The sequence below is a fragment of the Artemia sp. Qi Xiang Cuo genome, chromosome 1, assembly GCF_049724085.1.
Source record: "Artemia sp. Qi Xiang Cuo chromosome 1, ASM4972408v1, whole genome shotgun sequence".
NCBI lineage: Eukaryota > Metazoa > Arthropoda > Branchiopoda > Anostraca > Artemiidae > Artemia > Artemia sp. Qi Xiang Cuo.
In genome coordinates this window covers 83,209,908-83,230,853 of record NC_142794.1, presented here as the reverse complement: position 1 = coordinate 83,230,853, position 20,946 = coordinate 83,209,908, and the positions used below count along the sequence as shown (strand labels likewise).

At 36.0% G+C, this 20,946-nt stretch overlaps 1 protein-coding gene across 2 annotated transcripts in view; it reads right to left on the bottom strand.

Annotated features, from left to right (window-relative positions):
* The window catches only part of prel (preli-like), a 68,462-nt gene that overhangs the window by 7,507 nt on the left and 40,009 nt on the right, over positions 1–20,946 (bottom strand). The window contains exons 4-5 of one of the 2 annotated variants that reach the window (XM_089087391.1): positions 17,913–18,124; positions 2,197–3,084 (exon numbers count right to left, since the gene is read on the bottom strand). In XM_089087391.1, the coding sequence (XP_088943517.1) occupies positions 2,925–3,084; positions 17,913–18,124 (372 nt within the window). In that variant the 3' untranslated portion in view covers positions 2,197–2,924. Of the gene's footprint in view, positions 1–2,196; positions 3,085–17,912; positions 18,125–20,946 lie in introns of those variants that run through there. The other variant, XM_089087398.1, reaches the window with a different exon arrangement.

Here is a 20,946-nt window from a genome sequence, read left to right as displayed (position 1 = left end):
CTGGATCCTTTTGCAATAACTAAGCTTTGAACTAAATTCTATTTTGGACTTCCTGGTTTGAATCATTGAAAGGTAAAGGTAAGAACAAGTAGAATGGGTTTTTTATGGAGATTGAGAGGATTGGCTGGGCCAAGCGAAGTTCTACCCCTATGAAAAGCTGTTGTACAGAATATCATTTTTGAGTAGTCTACTTTGAGACCCCCTATAGGGAGTCTGTAATGGGAATTTATAGATGTGTTTTTGTGATCGTTTGGAAGAATACAAGTAAGATATTTCCTACAAGCTGTGTACTAGTTTTCGTGGAGCCCAGGCAGGGTAGGAACAGAGCTACGAGATACTGTCATTATTATATTCACAGGGGGGTTCGTTACCTCCAAGGAGAGAGTTAGAGATTTATAGTGGTAACCCAGGGCGGGTACCCTTGGCCTTAGAATTTGGCCATTTGACCACTCGATCACGTTATCATACCCTGGGGCAGGGTGTACTGTAAATAGCGTAGTACCAAACCCGATATTTGCAGAACCGGTGTGGTAGACGTGGACATCCCATTATAATTTGGTGCCGCCGGGGCTTTTCCCTCCAATAAGTGGTGACACCCGTACATTACCACGCCAATACTGCTGGCATTGTAACCAACCAGTGTAACACTGGTGCCAGCGGTGGCCTACCAGTATAACAAAGCGTATTAAGGTGAAACTTTTAGGGAACGTTTAGGACGAGTTTTAATAAAACGAAGAAAACTGTATGCATGCAGGTTTTCAAAAGGGCATATAGCAATACCATAGGCAGCACCCCTCCATAATAGCTAAGAATATCATCGAAACTTTTATAGGAGCTAATTCAATCTACAATTAAAAGTTCTGGTGCTCTTTTTAAGAGTAAAAAGAGATTGGAGGGTAAGCAGCCTTTCTGTCAAGCACATTCATTTTCCAAACGCGTCCAATCAAAATTTAAAGACAGCCATTTTGTTCAGTATAATTGAATTGAACAGTATTGAAACTATGTCCTTGAGGATATTAGGCATGTCAACCCCCCACAATTATAAAATTTGCTCATTATTCTTTAAAACTAAATGTTGCTTTAAACTAAATCAAAAGCTATTGTGTTTGTGGTTGCCCTGTGATGAGCTTTTCTTAAAACATTTTGCATTTGGCATCAACGGAGGAGTAAAAACTTGCACAAAATCTTTCCTTGAACACTCTAAGGCTGAACTTTCACATCCTCTTTCGCTTAGACATGGGCTGCTATCAGATTCATGTTTTATACAGGCAAATGACCAATGGATTTAAAAGAATTTGACAGGGGCATAATTGGCTGGTAAACGTTCCCTTCGGCCTTTCCAGATTTTATTTTGGTCTCTAAAGCCAAGAATAGAATTCAATGTCTAATGCTAACTTGGGATAAATATTGTTCTTAGAGGGGTACAGCTCCATGTCCTTGAAATCTTCCCTCGATATAACAAAATTTGATATTATACATGAAGTTATTTTTATTATTATTATATTAAGGACCTTTCCCTTCTCCAATTCTTTTTTCTTGAATTCCCTAGTAAAATTCATTTTTCGAAAGGAAGCTTCTTCCAGGCAAATATTTTTTTGTTATGTTTACAAATAAAAAAAGTTAAAAGGATTTTTTTTAGCAATAAAGTTGGATTTCTATTTTCGTAATTTCAAAATAATAATTTTTTTAAACAAATTTTTCGGCTCAGAAGACAACGCATTATATTATAAGATTTTCTTGCAAAAGCCCATAAAGTAAAACAAAAACATTGGGAATTTAGAGCTATTACTTTACTAAGAATGTCAAAATACATGGATTCAATCGAAGTGAGCCCATAAAAATATTAAAGATCTTGCAGTTGTAAACTTTTCTATAAAAAAAAAAAAAAAAAAGATAACTGACTTAAAATATTGTCAAATAGTTCTCTGCAAAATATAACCTAAAATTAGAGATCGGTGGGCATATTTGAGGTTGAAATTGTTGTACACGTAAGTCATTTATCTTTCCGCCATGATTGATCCTTAATGACAATGACTATGCATAGTAACAAAGCAAAGACTAAACCATGCAGCTTTCTAAATTCACTTTTATCCTCAGATCCTATCAATAAAATTCCTTTAACGAGTTATTTTTGCTTCGACATAAATACTTTTCCCGTCTCTAAAGTCGTCAAATACACAGAATAAAAATACAAAAGACAGCTGACTTAAAATATAATCAAATAATTCTCGGCAAAAAATACAAAATTTCATCAATGAGTGAAAAATCTAGAATAAGGGAACAACTAGTCAAACTAACAAAACAAGTAGGCCAATACGTGGATGAATGGTTGCTGATTCTAATGGAATATTTGGACAAAAACAAAACGTTAGCGTTACTTTCACTCAAAAGGCACTTAAGCCTAACGCTTATTTTTTGAAAGCACAAACTGTCCTTTATCAATAGTCAACAGTATTGCTGAAAACTCATCCTTTCCGATTGCGGTGTCAAGAAACTGGAATCACAATAATCGTTTCACATTGCCATTTCTTAACGTGTCGTGACGATCACTATTCGTGAGGATCTAAAATAGTCTATTTCTGGTCAGCTATAAAAAGTTCACCGATCAGATGAAAGTTTATAGTTACATTCTTACGGACTTTCAGTAAACCAGATGATAGGCTTGCTTAGCCAATATGAAACCACTGTAAGTGCAATAAATTGAATTTTCACTAATTGTTCAGCCACAATTGAGAAGTAGCTTTTTTGTGTCGAAATTCCGAACCAAGTGATTATTTTGTCATCACACAAAATGCCCAAACAAGATACAAAAATACCCAGCATGACCCAGCATTATTCTTAATGCCCATTATTCCATAACACTGGCACTATAGACTATGACAAAACTAATCATTTTGACTGTCACTTTAAACATGAACACCTTCCTATGCATCATCGTCCATTACAAGTTTCTCCATTTTTTCAAAGTTGCAGGCAGCAAAAAGAGGGGATGCAGTTTCCTTGGCAATATCCGATGCCCGTTTGGCTGTTTCTCTGGCTGCTTCTTTCAGACGTTCTGACGATGGTGGTTTGGGAATCCCATCTCTGGAATAAAAAAGGACCATTATTGATTCCAATAAACCATGACCCTAATATGGCCCAATATGGGTTCTATCAAACCTTTGGGATTCCGAAAATGATGATCTACATCTTCAAAATCAAGGAATAATTCTTTAAAACTATGTCAAAAATATTGCATTAATGACTTCATGTATTTGAAATACATCAAAATGATTTGATGTATTTCATATGATTTAGTAAATAAACAATGTTATTCTTAACTATGCGTTTAGTATTTGTATCTTATTACGCATGAATTAAACACCATCAGCCCCACATCCCTTGCAGTGGACAATATTGAAAGTGCCAAGGCTATTTAAGTAATAACCCTTTTAGCCCCCGACCCCATCTTAGGTCTGTTCATACTTGAAACCACAATTTTCATTTTTTTTGGTTTCAAAATTATCGAGTTTTTAGGGCTGTAACCATTTTTCGTCAAGAATACCAGGTCAAATTGCAAAAACTAATAACCAAAACTAATTAGTTAATTTCATAAGACTTTTTGTCCAGCTTCAAAGACAGCTTCAAAAGGTTGCTTCACCTTCTTTAGTTGTTTGATGCCATAACTTATGTTTGCTGTTTTTTACCCATGTTTCCATTTTTAAACTTAACGCCCACTAATACCAGACACTACCTACCTGCATCTGAAAGCCTTTTTTACGTAACTGAATAACAAATTTGTGTTAGGTTTACGATTGTTTTGCTCCACTAGTTTGGCAAACCTGAAATTTAACATTCCTTCCGCCTTGAAAAATAACAGCATTTCAGTTAATTTTTGTAAAATTTTTTCTGTGAAATTCTTCATACAGGCCTTTTGCACATTTTCATAAAGCATTTCTAAAAGAGCCCAGAATACTGTATTTTCATCTATCTATATCTGCAGCATGGATAGATATTTTGCGCTAGGTGATCAATCAAAGGTTTCCCTGCCCATCTCTGGTCCGCAACACGAAGCATGTAATGTCATTAATTGAACAAAAATCTAAAAAAAGAAGTTTGTCAAAGAAAAGTAATGAATCATATAAACACACAAGACCATCAGAATTAGAGTTATTTAATATTTCAAATTTGAAAAAAAGCAGAAATTAGAATATATAATCACATAAGAAACAACGCTATAGCGTTGCCTATAGTAAAGGCCACGCGGCTTCAATGTTTTATTAATATTATTTTTTTTCCAGAGGCACTTCATATGGAAGGGGGCGTCGTAGAAACTTCAAAGGGGGCTAATTCGATTGTACATAGAGAATTCTAGTGCACTTTTTAATAGTCAAAATGACTGTAGGGCAAATCGCCCCCCCCCCACGCCCATCAGTCCCTCAAACACACCCAATAAAAATTTTGATACAGCAATTTTGTTAAGCTTAATTGGTTTCATAACATAAAATATGTTTTGGAGGAGGATACTCCCCCACAACCCTCGGGGCAAGGGTATTAAGTTAGGTCCTGGGGGCATATAAGGTTTTTATAGAAGGCGTTCTCGTAGAAACTTCAAAACAGGCCCATTCAATTGGAAATTAAAGGGCTAGTGCCCTCTTTAATAGTCAAAAGTGATTGGAGTGCAACTAGCCCCCCCCCCCCATCATTTCCCCAAACACATCCAATCAAAATTTTGAGATAGCCATTTTGTTCAGCGTAGTTGATTTCCAGATAGAAAATATATATTTGAGGAGGACACTCCCCCACAACCCTCAGGGAGAGGGTTTTAAGTACTGCCCTGGGGGCATATAAGGTTTTAATAGAAGGCGTTGTAGTAGAAACGTCAAAAAAGGCTCATTCGATTGGAAGTTCAAAGTGATAGTGCCCTTTTTAATAGTCGAAAGTGATTGGAGGGCAACTAGCCCCCCCCCCCACGCCGATCCTTCCCCCAAACACATCCAATCAAAATTTTGAGATATCCACTTTGTTCAGCGTAGTCGATTTTCAGATAGAAAATATGTTTTTGAGGAGGACCATCCCCCAAAACCCTCAGGGCAAGGGTTTTAAGTTATGCCCTGAGGGCATATAAGGTTTTTATATAAGGCGTTGTCGTAGAAACTTCAAAAAAGCTGACTCGATTGGAAATGCATAGGGCTAGTGCCCTTTTTAATAGTCGAAAGTGATTGGAGGGCAACTAGGCCCCCCATACGCCCATCATTCCCCCAAACACATCCAATCAAAATTTTGAGATAGCCCATTTTGTTCAGCGTAGTTTATTTCCAGATTGAAAGTATAATTTTGAGGAGGAAACTCCCCCACAATCCTCGCAGCTAGGGTTTTAAGTTATGCCCTGGGGGCATATAAGGTTTTTATAGAAGGCGTTGTCGTAGAAACTTCAAAAAAGGCTCATTCGATTGGAAACTCAAAGGGATAGTGCCCTTTTTAATAGTCGAAAAAGATTGGAGGGCAACTAGCCCCCCCACGCCCATCATTCCCCCAAACAGATCCAATCAAAATTTTGAGATAGCCATTTTGTTCAGCGTAGTTGATTTCCTGATAGAAAATATGTTTCTGAGAAGGACAATCCCCCACATCCCTCAGGGCAAGGGTTTTAAGTTATGCCCTGGGGGCATATAAGGTTTTTGTAGAAGGTGTTGTCGTAGAAACTTCAAAAAAGCCTCATTTGATTGATAATTCAAAGGACTAGTGCCCTTTTTTATATTCGAATATGATTGAAGGGCAAATAGCCCCCCCCCCCCCCCCCCCGACGCCCATCATTCCCTCAAACACATCCAATCAAATTTTTGAGACAGCCATTTTGTTCAGCGTAGTTGATTTTCAAATAGAAAATATGTTTTTGAGGAGGACACTCCCCCACAACCCTTAGGGCAAGGGTTTTAAGTTATGCCCTGGGGGCATATAAAGTTTTTATAGAAGGCATTGTCGTAGAAACTTCAAAAAAGGCTCATTCGATTGGAAATTCAAAGGGCTGAAGTTTTCAATTTTCTGGAAATTTTCCGGAAAAATAATTCTCGCGCGTCTTATTTTCCCTATTATGTTGTCTTTTTACTTCTGCATCCCATTTTTGTGGATTATCAACATTTTGAACACGAGTACCAAGTATTTCTTTTTTCCGACAGGGCGGCACAGCCTCCCAATTTGTTTTGTGGGCCGGGCCACCTCCCAGGGGGGGGGGGGGGCAAAAACTCCCGGAAGAGATGAAACCATTCATAGCCATGAAGGGTATTGAACAAGTTAGGCATGGAATTACTCGTGGCAACGTTGCAAGTGAAGTTTGACGCAGCTCTCTTTGCACTCTAGCCGTGCAAATTTTCTTTGCATACTTGGTATGAACCCTGATTCTCTGCTGTCACCAGCACATGAGCGGTTGATTTTTTAGGGTAGATCTGCAGAGATCTTGCTCCCACCATGACCTGGATGGTAGGTTTTGTTGTTGAAAGGACCCTGAACTTTTTTATGGAGGAATTCAAGCTGTGGGATCTTTCCAGCCACGTCACCATTATGCAAGTGACGGTAGAACCGCCATGCTGCGACCATGAGCGTGCAAAGAAGATTTTGGCCTATGATCCAATACCACTTTTTTCCTCGCAAAATTGGTCTGTATGCCGATAAAGAATTATTGACTAGATCAACGCCTCCCATTTCCTGATTATAAGGTTACCAGGTCGAATTGCGAAAACGAATTAGTTAATTTCATAAAAAATTTTGTCCAGCTTCAAAGACAGCTTCAAAAGGTTGCTTCCCCTTCTTCAGTTGGTTGATGCCATGTGTTTTAAACTTATGTTTGCTGTTTTTCACCCATGCTTCCATTTTTCAAACTTAACGCCCAATAATACCAAACACTACATATCTGCACATGACAGCCTTTTTTTACGCAACTGAATAACAGATTTTTGCTAGTTTTACAATTGTCTTGCTCCACTAACTTGGCAAACCTGAAATTTAACATTAGTTCCGCCTTGAAAAATAACAGCATCTCAGTTAATTTTTGTAAAAATTTTCTGTGAAATTCTTCATACAGGCCCTTTCTGGAAATTTTCCGGAAAAATAATTCTCGCGCGTCTTATTTTCCCTATTATGTTGTCTTTTTACTTCTGCATCCCATTTTTGTGGATTATCAACATTTTGAACACGAGTACCAAGTATTTCTTTTTTCCGACAGGGCGGCACAGCCTCCCAATTTGTTTTGTGGGCCGGTCCACCTCCCCGGGGGGGGGGGGAATACTCACGGAAGAGATGAAACCATTCATAGCCATGAAGGGTATTGAACAAGTTAGGCATGGACTTACTCGTGGCAACGTTGCAAGTGAAGTTTGACGCAGCTCTCTTTGCACTCTAGCCGTGCACATTTTCTTTGCATACTTGGTATGAACCCTGATTCTCTGCTGTCACCAGCACATGAGCGGTTGATTTTTTAGGGTAGATCCGTAGAGATCTTGCTCCCACCATGACCTGGATGGTAGGTTTTGTTGTTGAAAGGACCCTGAACTTTTTTTATGGAGGAATTCAAGCTGTGGGGTCTTTCCAGCCACGTCACCATCATGCAAGCGACGGTAGAACCGCCAAGCTGCGACCATGAGCGTGCAAAGAAGATTTCGGTCTTTGATCCAATACCACTTTTTTCCTCGAAAAATTAGTCTGTATGCCGACAAAGAATTATCGACTAGATCAACGCCTCCCATTTCCTGATTATAAGGTTTCAACTTAATACCCTCAATTGTTGTCGATATATTGCTGAAGTTTCTTATTGGCAACCACAAACACAATACCTTTTGATTTAGTTTAAAGCAACATTTAGTTTTAAAGATTAATGAGCAAATTTTATAATTGTGGGGGTTGACATGCCTAATATCCTCAAGGACATAGTTTCAATACTGTTCAATTCAATTATACTGAACAAAATGGCTGTCTTTAAATTTTGATTGGATGCGTTTGGAAAATGAATGTGCTTGACAGAAAGGCTGCTTACCCTCCAATCTCTTTTTACTCTTAAAAAGAGCACCAGAACTTTTAATTGTAGATCGAACTAGGAACACCTTTAACGAGTGCGAGACGCCGAAACAAATTTGCCAAAATGAAACACTGATTGTACCAGAGAAAAAGGAGACGAAATTTATTGAACACGCTTTTCCTCGCAAAGTTCGAGAAATTTTAGTAGAATATGAAAAACCCAAATGTCGGAATTGAGTTCCCATTTGATAACGAAATACTTGTTTCTGCGGTAAAAGTAAAGAGAACTAAAAGAGAGAAAAGAGATATTAAACGGAGCTACAATGAAGTAATGCAATCAAAGATGGTAAACACTGGAGTCCAAATCAGATTTAATGAAGATTTATTATTTTGCGCGAATGACAAAATTGAGAAAAGTGAAAAAGAACAAATAAATGCAAAAAAGAGACAAAATTTGGAGATTCAGCCTGAAGTGGCAAAAAAATAGAAAATGTTGGATGGGCTGTGCCTTGATAACATAAATAATAGGGAGAAAAATAAAATATTGGATGGGCTGTGCCTTAATAACATAAATAATATGGCGGAAAAGAGGTCAAAGAACCATGGGGAATAAAACAAGATGATTACAAAATAGAGATGAATGACCTACAATGGGTTGGGGGAAAGTTGGGGAATATTGAATGTCGAGTCGGATTGGAAAAACTTGGGAAGGAATCTGAGATTAGCATTATCAACTCGAAAGATATGTCGATCCTTTACGAGACGGATGAATCCCTCGGGGACGATCCCGTGCGGGAAGTCACGAAAGATAGCCCTTTTCCTCAATGCACAACTGGCGGACAAGTTGTGGTTCCTTTACCGAGGTTTTGCCTCTCTGATCTGGAGTCCTTGGGGGATACTCTCTCCCAGTCACCACATTTCACCCAAATCTTTGTCCAGTAACCCTATTCATAGGCCTTATTCTTCATGGGAATCGACAATTATTTCCGTCAAACCATATTCAGTATCTAAGTTTCATTTTCAATTAGCATCAACGCATATTTTGCATCTGATTATCCCGGGGGAGGGAACCCAGAAAAAAGGCGATTCATGGTTCGCTCAAAATTTTACTTCATTCCCAGTACCCTTATCGTTTTCACAGGCCTTTGCATGTTCGGCCTTAGATTATTTGAAATTATGCCAAGGGCAATTTACTTTTTTATTGAGATGTGGGGTTGTTTCCACATATGGAAATTAAGAGGCTAGGGCAGCCAATTTTTCATGATGGCTGGCTTCATCAAATGTGCTAAAACTGTTTCTCTGCTCCTCTCAAATGTAAATTCGTGAAAACAAGAAAATTTGTGTTTTGATTATGAATCTTTCTACGAATCTTGGGGACTTCAACTTTCAAAACCTAATGCGGATGCTATACGATAAGGACCATGGTGGTTCTACGGTAGAGACGTTTGGATAACGGCAGATCCTGAGGCAAGCGGTGGAAGTACAGGCACTGGTGAAAGAAAGAATACAAAGGGATTTTGTAAAGTTGAAGTTAAGTGTTATATTTGTAAGGGTGGACCAGCGTGGCACGTGGGTGGTCATTTATCTTACGGGGGGAACTGTTTCTTTTCTTTTCAGATAAATGACCCATTTTCTTTTCTGTAATTACATTTGCCTATAAGATAATTTCAATCCTAAGTTGAATTCTGGTTGCTAAGCTGGATCCTTTTGCAATAACTAAGCTTTGAACTAAATTCTATTTTGGACTTCCTGGTTTGAATCATTGAAAGGTAAAGGTAAAAACAAGTAGAATGGGTTTTGAATGGAGATTGAGAGGATTGGCTGGGCCAAGCGAAGTTCCACCCCTATGAAAAGCTGTTGTACAGAATATCATTTTTGAGTAGTCTACTTTGAGACCCCCTATAGGGAGTCTGTAATGGGAATTTATAGATGTGTTTTTGTGATCGTTTGGAAGAATACAAGTAAGATATTTTCTACAAGCTGTGTACTAGTTTTCGTAGAGCCCAGGCAGGGTAGGAACAGAGCTACGAGATACTGTCATTATTATATTCACAGGGGGGTTCGTTACCTCCAAGGAGAGAGTTAGAGATTTATAGTGGTAACCCAGGGCGGGTACCCTTGGCCTTAGAATTTGGCCATTTGACCACTCGATCACGTTATCATACCCTGGGGCAGGGTGTACTGTAAATAGCGTAGTACCAAACCCAATATTTGCAGAACCGGTGTGGTAGACGTGGACATCCCATTATAATTTGGTGCCGCCGGGGCTTTTCCCTCCAATAAGTGGTGACACCCGTACATTACCACGCCAATACTGGTGGCATTGTAACCAACCAGTGTAACACTGGTGCCAGCGGTGGCCTACCAGTATAACAAAGCGTATTAAGGTGAAACTTTTAGGGAACGTTTAGGACGAGTTTTAATAAAACGAAGAAAACTGTATGCATGCAGGTTTTCAAAAGGGCATATAGCAATATCCCTCCATAATAGCTAAGAATATCATCGAAATTTTTATAGGAGCTAATTCAATCTATAATTAAAAGTTCTGGTGCTATTTTTAAGAGTAAAAAGAGATTGGAGGGTAAGCAGCGTTTCTCTCAAGCACATTCATTTTCCAAACGCATCCAGTCAAAATTTAAAGACAGCCATTTTATTCAGTATAATTGAATTGAACAGTATTGAAACTATATCCTTGAGGATATTAGGCATGGCAACCCCCAACAATTATAAAATTTGCTCATTATTCTTTAAAAATAAATGTTGATTTAAACTAAATCAAAAGGTATTGTGTTTGTGGTTGCCCTGTGATGAGCTTTTCTTAAAACATTTTGCATTTGGCATCAACGGAGGAGTAAAAACTTGCACAAAATCTTTCCTTGAACACTCTAAGGCTGAACTTTCACATCCTCTTTCGCTTAGACATGGGCTGCTATCAGATTCATGTTTTATACAGGCAAATGACCAATGGATTTAAAAGAATTTGACAGGGGCATAATTGGCTGGTAAACGTTTCCTTTGGCCTTTCCAGATTTTATTTTGGTCTTTAAAGCCAAGAATAGAATTTAATGTCTAATGCTAACTTGGGATAAATATTGTTCTTAGAGGGGTACAGCTCCATGTCCTTGAAATCTTCCGTCGATATAACAAAATTTGATATTATACATGAAGTTATTTTTATTATTATTAAATTAAGGACCTTTCCATTCTCCAATTCTTTTTTCCTGAATTCCCTAGTAAAATTGATCTTCCGAAAGGAAGCTTCTTCCAGGCAAATATTTTTTTGTTATGTTTACAAATAAAAAAAGTTAAAATGATTTTTTTTAGCAATAAAGTTGGATTTCTATTTTCGTAATTTCAAAATAATAATTTTTTTAAACAAATTTTTCGGCTTAGAAGACAACGCATTATATTATAAGATTTTCTTGCAAAAGCCCATAAAGTAAAACAAAGCATTGGGAATTTAGAGCTATTACTTTAATAAGAATGTCAAAATACATGGATTCAATCGAAGTGAGCCCATAAAAATATTAAAGATCTTGCAGTTGTAAAATTTTCTATCAAAAAAAAAAAAAAAAAAAGAAAAGATAACTGACTTAAAATATTGTCAAATAGTTCTCTGCAAAATATAACCTAAAATTAGAGATCGGTGGGCATATTTGAGGTTGAAATTGTTGTACACGTAAGTCATTTATCTTTCCGCCATGATTGATCCTTAATGACAATGACTATGCATAGTAACAAAGCAAAGACTAAACCATGCCGCTTTCTAAATTCACTTTTATCCTCAGATTCTATCAATAAAATTCCTTTAACGAGTTATTTTTGCTTCGACATAAATACTTTTCCCGTCTCTAAAGTCGTCAAATACACAGAATAAAAATACAAAAGACAGCTGACTTAAAATATAATCAAATAATTCTCGGCAAAAAATACAAAATTTCATCAATGAGTGAAAAATCTAGAATAAGGGAACAACTAGTCAAACTAACAAAACAAGTAGGCCAATACGTGGATGAATGGTTGCTGATTATAATGGAATATTTGGACAAAAACAAAGCGTTAGCGTTACTTTCACTCAAACGGCACTTAAGCCTAACGCTTATGTTTTGAAAGCACAAACTGTCCTTTATCAATAGTCAACAGTATTGCTGAAAACTTATCCTTTCCGATTGCGGTGTCAAGAAACTGGAATCACAATAATCGTTTCACATTGCCATTTCTTAACGTGTCGTGACGATCACTATTCGTGAGGATCTAAAATAGTCTATTTCTGGTCAGCTATAAAAAGTTCACCGATCAGATGAAAGTTTATAGTTACATTCTTACGGACTTTCAGTAAACCAGATGATAGGCCTGCTTAGCCAATATGAAACCACTGTAAGTGCAATAAATTGAATTTTCACTAATTGTTCAGCCACAATTGAGAAGTAGCTTTTTTGTGTAGAAATTCCGAACCAAGTGATTATTTTGTCATCACACAAAATAACCAAACAAGATACAAAAATACCCAGCATGACCCAGCATTATTCTTAATGCCCATTATTCCATGACACTGGCACTATAGACTATGACAATTTGACTGTCAATGATGATCTACATCACCGAAAATGATGATCTACATCTTCAAAATCATGGAATAATTCATAAAACTGATGTCAAGACTCCTGCCTTAATGACTTGATGTATTGGAAAATACATCAAAATGATTTGATGTATTTCATATGATTTAGTAAATCAACAATGTTATTCTCAACTATGCGTTTAGTATTTGTATATTATTACGTATGAATTTAGCATCATCAGCCCCGCCTCCCTTGCAGTGGATATGTCGCCAATATTGAAAGTACCAAGGTTATTTAAATAATAAACCTTTTAGTCCCCCACCCCATCTTAGGTCTGTTCATACTTGAAAACTATAATTTTCATTTTTTTTTGTTTTAAAATTATGGAGGTTTTAGGGCTGTACCCATTTTTCGTCAAGATTACCAGGTCGAATTGCGAAAACGAATTAGTTAATTTCATAAAAAATTTTGTCCAGCTTCAAAGACAGCTTCAAAAGGTTGCTTCCCCTTCTTCAGTTGTTTGATGCCATGTGTTTTAAACTTATGTTTGCTGTTTTTCACCCATGCTTCAATTTTTCAAACTTAACGCCCAATAATACCAAACACTACATATCTGCACATGACAGCCTTTTTTTTACGCAACTGAATAACAGATTTTTGCTAGTTTTACGATTGTCTTGCTCCACTAACTTGGCAAACCTGAAATTTAACATTAGTTCCACCTTGAAAAATAACAGCATCTCAGTTAATTTTTGTAAAAATTTTCTGTGAAATTCTTCAAACAGGCCCTTTGCACCTTTTCATAAAGCATTTCAAAAAGATCCCAGAATACTGTATTTTCATCTATTTATGTTTGCAGCATGGATAGATATTTTGCGATAGGTGATCAATCGAAGGTTTCCCTGTCCATCTCTGGTCCGCAGCACGAAGCATGTAAAGTCATTAATTGAACAAAAAATATAAAAAAAGAAGTTTGTCAAAGAAAATTAAAGAATCATATTAACATTCAAGACCATCAGAATTAGAGTCATTTAATATTTCAAATTTGAAAAAAGGCAGAAATTAGAATATATAATCACATCAAATATAAAGATGATATATATTCCTATAGATGAATTAGGACTTATAAAAGAAACGAAAATTGATAATAATTCAAACGAGAACAAACAGAAATTACCACAAACAGTAGTTAGGCTATTGCCCCCAACACCATCTAATGGTCAAAACCTCATTTGCATTTTACTGACAACGATTCGTATTTTAAACGATGTGTTTCTTATCTTCATAACAGCAAAACAAGAGTTATATCACAAGGTTAACCAATGTTTACAAACAAGAGTGGGGCTGCTTCCCCTCTGTACCTCTAAAGGACTTGAGTATCATTTGCCTTTTACTGAAAACAAAGTGCATTTTTTTAGCATAGTAGCTTTTATATGTCAATATTCCGACAAAAAAGGAAAGAAGATCACCATAGTAATCAAGATTACTTGAAAGAACCAATGAAAGTGGAATGATTACTTTATATATATGATTTGTGCATTAAGCCACGCTAGGATATTTAATCTTGGATTCCAAGTTTCGGAGATTTTTGATCCTTCAATGTATTAATCTATAAAAAACAAAAATGTCTAAAATCCATTTCGTTTTCGAAAAAGCACAAATGTCGTTCTGGATAGTTTTTGGTTCAGGGAACCGCAGTCCTAGCCTTGTTTAATCTAATTTTGCGTTTGAATTAACTATTCATTTTGAAGTGTACCCGTTCTGGGTCTTACTCATACAATGATAGTAATTCATGTTTGTCTTAAGTTTGATTTATTATACGACTTTTTTGTGCTCGTCTTAAGCTTTAATATGGCTCTTTATTTTTCCATTAAAATTTCCTCGTTTAGAAAACATTTAAAAAATAAATTTCTGTTCTTTTTAAATTGGCATAATTTTATGATTGGTTAATATTATGAACTTTGGGAAGTTTTCTCAGTTCTTCTACTTAAAAATTGAAATTATTTAAAATTTTACTTTAAAATTTTTTGATAAGCAGTAGTTCAGTGCAATTAGAAAATACACATTATGACCATCAATTCAAGAATTCTGTTTGGCTATAAAAGAAAAAAAAACACCTTGACTGAGTTTCCCTTGGTTCTGATTTTTTTTCTTGAGGTGTCTATGTATCCAGAAGTTTTAAAACAGATCAGCGTAAAAAAAAGAAAAATCAATAAATAAATTCTCGTTAACTGTCGATGTAACCACAATTTTTTCCTGAAATTTATCCTTTTTGTTAAGGTACCCTCGATCCAGCCTATTTAGACTATATTTGGCAAAAACATAATAATGTTTTGGGGTTTGACAAATTCATAAAACCCATTTTTCAAAGAAAATGAACAAGTGGTAAAAACAAAGGCAAACAGAGAAAGTTTACCCAATATTCTGCAGTTTCACAGACGAGCAGCTTCTAGAACAATTTTTTGCGAGGGGGTAAAGAATTGTTAAAAAAATGAAATCTGTAGGATTTGTTTTTTTAATCACGGTTGTTCTTCCGCATATCTCGTAAAATACATACGCAACGTAAACGATATAAGTGAATAAAGACCCGCTGGAAGACCTGAAGATCCGACAATGGAGCCAAACTCAAAACAATCATAAACTGCAAGGGCAGTGTCGCTATCTGCCAGACCTCCCAAAGTGTTTGATTGAGAGTGTTATTCAATTTTTTTATTTTTTTAAACTTTTAAAAGAAATAAACTTAAAACAAAGAAAAAACAGGCAAAATCATTATTTTGGCCCAAGAAAGTGAGATCAAACAACATTATCCTAAATCTTAAGGCTGATTATAGGTTATTTGTGTTCTAAGAAAGTGAATAAACCCACGTCCAGAAACTCTACAAAATGGGGGGGGGGGCCAAGTGGTGTGTCGTAAGGACATCTCTGGAAATTATCCACCTTATATTCCGCATCCTTCCAAAGCATCCAAACAAGAGTCATATATGACTACAGTCAATATCGTACCTTCTAGTGTTTTTAAACCAAGTATTTTACCCTGCTGGACTCTAAAAAAAACCCTGAAAAATTGATTTTCTCATGTAGTAGCTTTCTTTCGACAGAAAAAATAAGGAACTTTTCATTCTTCATGGTTCAATGGCTCAATTTATAAGTTGCAATAACGATTTTTATAAAATATTGAAAATGTGATATATATTTTCGTGATTTCACAGGAGTGATATTAAGGTTCTTAAGTTTTTCAGACGAATAGTTATTTGTCCAAGGTAACAAGCCTAAATAATTGTTAGGAAAATTTTTTGTCAACAGATTTTTACCTATAATAAATGTAGTATTGCTGTCACTCACCTATCGCGAATTTGTAAGAAATTAATAAAAATTCTACTTATCATCCAGCTCATATCTGGAGAACACAGAAGACAAATAAGATATAACTACTGTATAATTTTAACGCAAATTTACTGAAGAAATACTGCCTTTTAAGAACGATCTGCCAGCCAGTAGCATCCGAAACCCTGTCTAAATTGGGACAAAAAATTTTTTTTTATGCATTTGAAGAAATTCTAGGTATATTTTCCAATTTTTTGTCGCGGACCCTTGGCGCCACGTCTTAATTTGAGATGAATCTCCCAATCCACCTGTATGCAGGTATGCCATCTGATTCCACTTAATCTTTTTATGAGAACGGCAGTAGCTGTAAAGCAACTTCAGCCAACTGCGCTAAGACCAAATAAGAATTTTGCAGGGTCCCAAAGAACATACAAAATTGAGAATAAAAGCATGTTTAGAGCTTTCATGTGGCTCTGTAAACTATACAGTATTGCAATTTTTAAAATCATATTGCAAATTACATAGCTCTTATGTAATATTAAAAGCGGCCAGTAGACATAAAACTGAATTGATAAATGGGGATAGTGGAGCTTATAAAACCAAAACCAGAGTACCACTGCAGAGTTGAATTAAAAATGCAGATTTACAGCCCAAAGCAATGACATATAGAACTTTCTTTTTTGGAGGACAATTTGGGTTTCCATTCTTACACTCAAAATTCCTAAAGTTGGATTATTCTTGGTTTAAAAATATCTCCTAGGACAAAATATTAAATTGACATTCACTGGTAAATGGCAAGTTGTAAAAATACAGCACTTACTTTTCTAGTTTAGCCTTGAGCTTCCGAATACCGATGCAGAGCTGGATTAAAAATCATGACAACCAAACTTGAAAACACCAGAAGGCATTAGTATTATTCTCTAGCTAGAGGAACGTGGTTTGGTAGTTTTATGATTTAGTTTCCTATAGTCTTAAAATGACTCTTTATAGAAAGAAATTTTAGAGTAAAAAACAGCAAACTTATTATCACTCTCTGCTAGCAAGTTGTCGAAATACAATATTGACTTTGTTAGACTTTAGCTTGAATCTTCCGAATACCACTGCAGAGCTGAATTAAAAAGTCGTTACAATTCTACTTCATATGCTAGATACTACTACTACTACAGTCAACACACCGCAGCACCAAGCCGCCCGAGGCATCAGAGCTAAGCACACTCCTCCGTCCCAATCTATTCAAAGCCTCCCTCTTTAGACCTTCCCATTAAGTTCCTATTTCTATTAAATCTTTCATTACATCCTCCCACCCCAACCAAGGACGACTCACTTTTCGTTGAGCCCTAGACGGTTGGCCAAAATACACAATCTTTGGCAATCTGTCATCCTTCATCCGCAGAACGTGCCCTAGCCGTCTCAACCTTTCTCTCAGTATAACCCTAGAAAGCGGGATTGAACCACACTTTTCATAAAACCTACTGTTAGAGATACGGTCAGTCAGTCGGGTACCGAAAATAATCCATAGGCAGTTGCTATCGAAAACATTTAGCAAATCTTCATCCGCTTTTCGGAGCGCCCATGCTTCAGAACCATTCTTGACCTCTGTCATCACTGTAGCTTCCAATATTCTGATCTTGGTTCACCGACGCATCTTCCTATTTTTCCAAAAAAATTTCAACTGCGGGCCTTGGCTATTCTACCTTTAACATGCTCACTGCACCAACCATCTTTACTAATAGTACTACCCAGTTAAGTGAAGCTGTACACTTTATTGATATTTTCGTTACCAAATTTTACCTTTTCATCCTCACTAATTCCTAGCCTTAGCGACTTGGTCTTCTTAACATTAATTTTTAAACCTATTCTTGCACCCTGAATCCGCAAAACCTCAAAAAGTTCATACCCGAAAAGGTAGTAAAGATCTTGCACTAGTGAACAAATTTGGGTTTCCGCTCTTGAAGTTTAGTTTATTACGGTCCTTAGGTTCTGCTTAATATACTGAAAATCTTAGTACAAACTTTAAAATATTAGATAGATACTAACTGTTGGCTAGCAAGTTGTGGGAACGCAGCAGCGAGTACAATTTTAAAACCAGCACTGGCTTTTTTAGAGTTTAGCTTAAATCTTTCATATCCAAATGCCTCAATCGCCTTCCTGAACCCAAACATTTCCGATTCAATCCACGCTTCTCTCGAAACATTAGTACAGCCAGGGTCTTCTGCGCAAGGTCGGTATGTCACCTTTTCCACAACAGACTAGAAAAGAAACAAAATTACACGAGTCGATCGACAAGTGCCGAATTTTGTTACATTGACGCGACAAAAAAAGGTAAAATATTATATAAATCGAACAGTAAAACCAAATACAAACGTAACCCAAATAAAGCTATTTCGAGTCCAAAAATCAATTTTAACAGAGTAACAAAATGTGAGGGGAAAAAGACTCTAGTTTAACAACACAGTACAAAACAAAAATAAGTAAGAAAAAAAATTAGAGTTATACAAATTTCGGTAGCAACAAGGGCTAAAGAAACAAATGAAAAATTTCCCTGCAAACAAACTATACAATGCAAATAACCTGCATTAAGTAAAGCGAAAAATAAATTGTCTTCTGACAAGAATTTCGCTTTATTGGAAAAAGTTTTTTTAGGTTTATAATACGAAATCAAAAGACAATGTCGTTTGTGTCGTACCTGATACAGTTAATGAGCTAGATTAGAAATTACAATTCATTTCAACAAACTAACAGGAAAAAAGAATACAAAATCTCAACTAAAAAACCACTGGGGTGAAAATTTTAATGGCTAAAAAAGAAAACAGCGTTCCATCGAGCTTGGTTTATTTGAATCTCTTCTCTTTTTTGGTCAAATCCGCTTCTAAAAGAAATTATATTATTTTAGGTAACAAAGAGGTTTTTTGTCCTTTTTTTGGTGCTCTATTTTTAGTGGAAATTACTGCGAGTGTGTAAAATTTCAGGGTCGACCAAACTCTCTGACTTTAAAAGAGGACTTTACTAGATTCTGAAAGGTTGGTATTCAGCGCTGCTCGTAATTCTCTTTTATAAAAGCAAGTTCGTAATTCTATATAGGGTGTGAGTTTCTTCTTTTTTTTTGGCGTGTTTCTTATTCTGTTTTTCTTTCTTTCCTGAACCCCTCTATAGTGTTTTCTTTGGGCATACAGTGTCACAAACAAATGACTATTATTATTGAACATGGTATACTATATTCAGTCGTTGATAAAAGTTCCCCGTTTAAACATCAGAAAAGTTGGTTCAAAATTGTTCATAATTTGTGAGTTTATTTTTCTTTCTGACATATCTTTGTTTTCTATGTTACTCTACAGTTTTTTTTTGTTTTATAGAGGGTTCTAAATAAACTGTTATTACTATTCTTGTCAAAAATTATTGTCGTATTGTCAATATTATTATTATTGTCAAAAACTAAGGATGCCCTATTTCCTAAAAGCTTGTTGGTCCTTGCAGTTTACCACAATATAAGTAGTAAGTCCATAATTAAGAATAAGTTCGTAACAAGTTGATTTTGAACAGAATAAAGAATTTTCATACAGAGTTTAGAACAGGGTTTTTACAACCATGTAGTGACCAGGACGGGACTAGGATTGTACAAAGCCCCCATTCATTAAATTGGAGGTCTACGGGGACTTCTTTATGTCCGGTTCTAAGACGGCTTAAGTGTTTTGTATAGACTTGAGAAGATGTATAGTCAACCTTCTCTATACACGAGAAGGTTGAAAATACAATCCGATGAATCATGCTGAGCACAAAAATCAACGTTATATAAATCAACCGCGCCGATGAGGGAAGACCGGCGGCGGCGGGGTCAAAAACAGCACGCTGCGCCGCAGGTAAGATGTCGGCGGCGCGCCACCGGTGCGATCAATGTTGACCGCAAACATTAATGTTTTCATCAGTCTTTCTCTCATCACAGCTTATATCTACAACACATTCGAGCCAATTCATGAGTTTAAAAATTCACAAATCGCTGGCTGGAAACTGCTCTTCTTCGTTATTCATCAAGAGAAGTAGAAATCTAGTAGAAACGAAATGGCTGTGGCGTTTCAGAACCATTGCATAATACAAGTAGTTGAAGTATCTATTAGCTATGTATTCTTAACATAAATAATTATCAAAATTAATAGTTTTTTTCATCGAGCATTACTGCATACAAAACTTCAAATACCGTATCACAAAATTCGTCAGTTATCTGGGTAAAAACTTAGAATATAATTTTGAACTTAGAAGCTTAATTTTTTTATAATGCCCTTTGCCTATATCTGTTTTGTCACCTTTAAAAGACTTGAAACGGGCGACTTTGATATTGATTGTTTTTTTTTTTTTGCTCTTTTGGATTCCTAAAAAGCCTTCTTGTGCTAAAAACTGGTTTTTAATAACAATTTAAAAAAAATACATTTTAAAGTTTTTTTTTTTTTTTTGGCTTCTTTATAGAATATATGTCATGTGGGTTAAGGCTGAACTGCTGGTTTTTTATCGCTTTTGGCTGCTCTTTTGTATTTTATTCGTTTTTCCTTTTGGGGATTCATTCCAAATTATAAACTGATAAATACCTAATATCAGTCAAATTATAAACTGCATCTAAAAGGAGTAAAATTATCAAATTGAAAAACAGATGATGAACACTTCACATGAAAACACTTCAATTACAATGAAACAAAAAACACTTAATGGTTTATTCGGTATGAAGAAAAATGAAGTGCCAGCTATTTTCCTCGGTAATGATAAGCTCCTCCGTTTTAAATGTAATTAAATGAAATAATATGCAGACTGAAGTAGCTCCAGAAAGATGTTGAGATTTTCATCCTAATTCGTCACTTTTAATTCAAGCAAAATGTTAGGACACTTAGTATCAGTTATTGAGTTTAGGCTTTAATTTCCAAATGCTCACAAAAATTACCAAATTTAAGAAATTCGCAACAATGAGTCAACTGTGGGCAAAATACTCAAGAGACTCCTCTTTGATCCCCACCCATGCAGGCTCAAAGCTTCTGCTACGGTCATTTCCATGGAAATCTCCAAAGAGTTTCTTTTTAAAATAGCTTCC